Source organism: Podarcis muralis, chromosome 13, assembly GCF_964188315.1.
Source record: "Podarcis muralis chromosome 13, rPodMur119.hap1.1, whole genome shotgun sequence".
NCBI classification, from domain to species: domain Eukaryota; kingdom Metazoa; phylum Chordata; class Lepidosauria; order Squamata; family Lacertidae; genus Podarcis; species Podarcis muralis.
Window position 1 is genome coordinate 25,247,204 of NC_135667.1, and position 3,648 is coordinate 25,250,851.

The 3,648-nt window shown below is 45.5% G+C and overlaps 1 protein-coding gene across 1 annotated transcript; it reads left to right on the forward strand.

Annotated features, from left to right (window-relative positions):
* Positions 1-588: 588 nt before the first annotated feature.
* LOC144325387 (olfactory receptor 6F1-like) lies at positions 589-2,056 on the forward strand. Its single transcript, XM_077918333.1, has one exon. The coding sequence runs from the start codon at positions 803-805 to the stop codon at positions 1,766-1,768; it is 966 nt and encodes a 321-aa protein (XP_077774459.1). The 5' UTR covers positions 589-802; the 3' UTR covers positions 1,769-2,056.
* Positions 2,057-3,648: the final 1,592 nt, after the last annotated feature.

Genomic DNA, 3,648 nt, shown 5'->3' on the forward strand with positions numbered 1-3,648 from the left:
GAGGTCCGTTCTTAACCTGAGGTACCACTTTAGCTAATGGGGCCTCCCGCTACCGCTGTGCTGCCACACCGCTGTCGCATGATTTCTGTTCTCATCCTGAAGCAAAGTTCTTAACCCAAGGTACTATTTCTGGGTTAGCGGAGTCTGTAACCTGAAGCATCTTTAACCTGAAGCGTCTGTAACCCGAGGTACCACTGTATTGCATTAGTGAGAAATGATTACCTTCTGAGATAACCAATTTTTTAAAAAAATGTTTATTGATTTATCATAAACATATGCACAAAGTAACACATAAACATATAAACCATAACGGAACCATACACAGAGCATACTGAGCATAAAAAAAGACAGAGATGCAGTTACATATACCTACATTTTTAAGATGAGTCTATAAAGTACAGCTACAATGAGAAGTGAATTATGGGAGTAGTACTTATGTGACTCTGTTTAGTTATATAATCACAAATATATATATCAAATCATATAATCACATTGAAACTGTTCAGTTTGGCTTGAACCCAGACAGCAGGTCTATGTCTAACCAGACTTTCAGATAGCACAATCAAATATTGGATCTACATTTAGAGAATGAACCCTTCACTGGTGGTGGAGGAGTGTCGATTAATTTATTAAAGTTTTGATTTGCTAATCTCCTAATTTCTCAGATGTTTCAACCAAACCTCCAAGTTCACCTCAGCATTTCACTTGACTAACATTGACCATATCATTAAAATGTGAGAATGCAGTGCAAACATTTATAGCTCACTATCACCATGACTGCTTATTCACATTTGTTTTCTAGATGGAAGATGACACAGTCTTGGAGCAGTTAAATTACACAGGAGTAACAACATTCATCATTGCTGGTTTCACAGGTACTAAGAAGTTACAAGTTATATATTTCATCACATTCCTTCTCATATATCTCCTTACACTTTGGGGAAACATCATCCTGCTTATCACACTAAAGACAGAATCGAGTCTTCACACACCGATGTACTTCTTCCTGAGCAATCTTGCTATCCTGGAGATTGGTTACACCTCAGTCACTCTCCCTAAACTTCTGGCAATATCCTTAGGAAGATCTAAGGCTATCTCTCTAACAGCATGCCTTGTGCAGTCATATTTCTTCTTCTTTCTGGGTTCCACAGAGTGCTTCCTACTTGCTGTTATGGCTTATGACCGTTATCTTGCCATATGCAACCCACTGAGATACTCAACACTGATGTGCAGTAGAATGTGTATCTACTTAGCTTTAGCTTCCTGGGTGACTGGATTCCTAAATCCTTGCCCATCTACCATCTTAGTTGGCAGGTTGCACTTCTGCGGCAACATCATTGACCATTTCTTCTGTGATGTCCCTCCACTGCTCAGCCTGTCATGTACTAACACGTACATCAGCAGAACCATCATCTTCATCAGTTCAGCTGTCATAGTATTAGGAACTTTTCTGTTGACCATGCTTTCTTATGTCTGCATCCTGGCAACCCTCCTAAGGATGTCCTCAGCAAAAGGACGGCAGAAGGCTTTTTCCACCTGCACTGCCCACTTGACTGTAGTTTCACTCTACTATGGAACCGTTATCTTCATATATGTCAACCCCACAGGCCAGAACTCAATGGAAGTTAACAAGGTGGTCTCATTTATCTACAGTGTAGTGACCCCCATGCTCAACCCAATCATCTACAGTTTGAGAAATGAAGATGTTAAGAAAGCTTTAAAAAAAATGATGCTTAGGAGATTCTGCCCTGGAAGACAAACATTTTAGAAACAGAAGCTTGGCTTTAATGTGATTTAATAATTTATAGAAGTTAACTGAAAGTTGCTCCAAAATCTCCCTCTGGTTGGGCAATCTAAGACTGTGCACATCCTTAAAAATAACGAAGTACACTATTTAGAAATCTTGAGTTTGTTTGTTTGCTTTTCCTCCTCTGTTTAGAATTCCCAGGCAACACTGGGCACTTTCTGCTAGTTAATTTATATGCTTAATCTGTGTATATTCATAGTTACTGTATTCCTAATGTGAGCAGGTAGTAGTAGTCGTTCTTGTAGTTCTTTCTTTCTCTCTTCCATTCCCCTTCTCTATGTTAAATTTTCAAATAAAAAATCAGTTTAAACTTATTGGCTCATTTTTTGAGATTAAAGGGAACATATAGCACATAATGTCTAGGAAGTCCTAAAAGGCATGCAAAGTCTTAGATATGTGGGACAACCTACTGGGTGATTAGAACTCCAGTTTTTGCTGCCTTCCTGGTATTGGGTTGGGGGGGTATTCTTGTATCCCGCACCTTTGAAGACAAAATGTGTGTCTGATGGGCTGACTTCAGATTGGAGAGTCACAAGTCACGCAGGCTTGCCCTGAACTGCTGCTGAGAAATCCAGACTGCTATGGAAATTATTACTACTACTCATCCTCCATTACAGTTATTACCATGCTGTCACACAAGACTCCTAGTGCTCCCAGGAGCTCTACTCATCTGCTCCACACCATCTTGGTTCTCATTCAAAGATCCTCTCCAACTTTACAGATCCTTCTTTTTCTATAGATGCTCAGTGGAAGATCAGTGGGGAGTTGCCTATAACCTGCTTGACATTGAAACCACTGCAGTTTTGTATATTATGTGAATTGGTGAGAGATGGTTCACTGAGATATATGTGGCCCAGTTTAGGTCAATATGTTTTCACTTGCATATTCTGTGTAATATCAACCCAAGACTAAGCTGGTGTTGTAGGGATGCAGCAGCAAAGTATCTATCTTAGGTAAAGGTAAAGGGGCACCTGACAGGTCCAGTCGCGAACGACTCTGGGGTTGCGGCGCTCATCTCGCTTTATTGGCCGAGGGAGCTCGTGTTTGTCCACAGACAGCTTCCGGGTCATGTGGCCAGCATGACTAAGACTAACACGGAAACACCATTTACCTTCCCGCTGGAGTGGTACCTATTTATCTACTTGCACTTTGACGTGCTTTCGAACTGCAAGGTGGGCAGGAGGTGGGACTGAGCAATGGGAGCTCACCCCCGTCGTGGGGATTCAAACCGCTGACCTTCTGATGAGCAAGCCCTAGGCTCTATGGTTTAGACCAGTGTTTCCCAACCGGTGTTCCGCGGCACACTAGTGTGCCGCCGGACGTTGCCTAGTGTGCCGTGGAAGTAGTGGCGTAGCGTGGGGGGTGCCAGGGGTGCCAGTCGCACCGGGCGCAACATCTGCGGGGGGCGCGAGTCCAGAGGGAAGGGACAAGTTCCTTCCTCCGCCGGGCTCCCCGCCGCCACCGCCAGCCTTGCGCCCTAGCGCGCGCGCCCCCCGCCGCCGCTGCGGCTGCGCTCCACTCACTGCTCGCAGGAGGAGCAGCCACTGCAGCAGCGCTGACACCGCCACCGACGCCTGGCCGGGCACGGGCAGCCTCCGCTCCCCGACGCCGACGCCATCCCCTTCCCCCTTTTTTTCCAGAGCTGGGGGAGGGGGAGGTTTTAAAAGGGGGTCTTGCATTGGCGATCCTGCAGCACTTTGGGCCGCACGACGCGAGCGCGCAGCACGGATCAGCCACGACCCCACCCCGTGCATTTCCCAGGGAAAAGTGCTCCACATGGGAGGCGCGTTTCCCCTTCATTCCCTCTCGTGCAAATCCTCCTTGGGTTCCCTCCCCCGTCT

What these genes read in the sequence shown, in the direction of transcription:
- LOC144325387 (XM_077918333.1), top strand. Translation starts at nt 803, where the DNA reads ATGGAAGATGACACAGTCTTGGAGCAGTTAAATTACACAGGAGTAACA.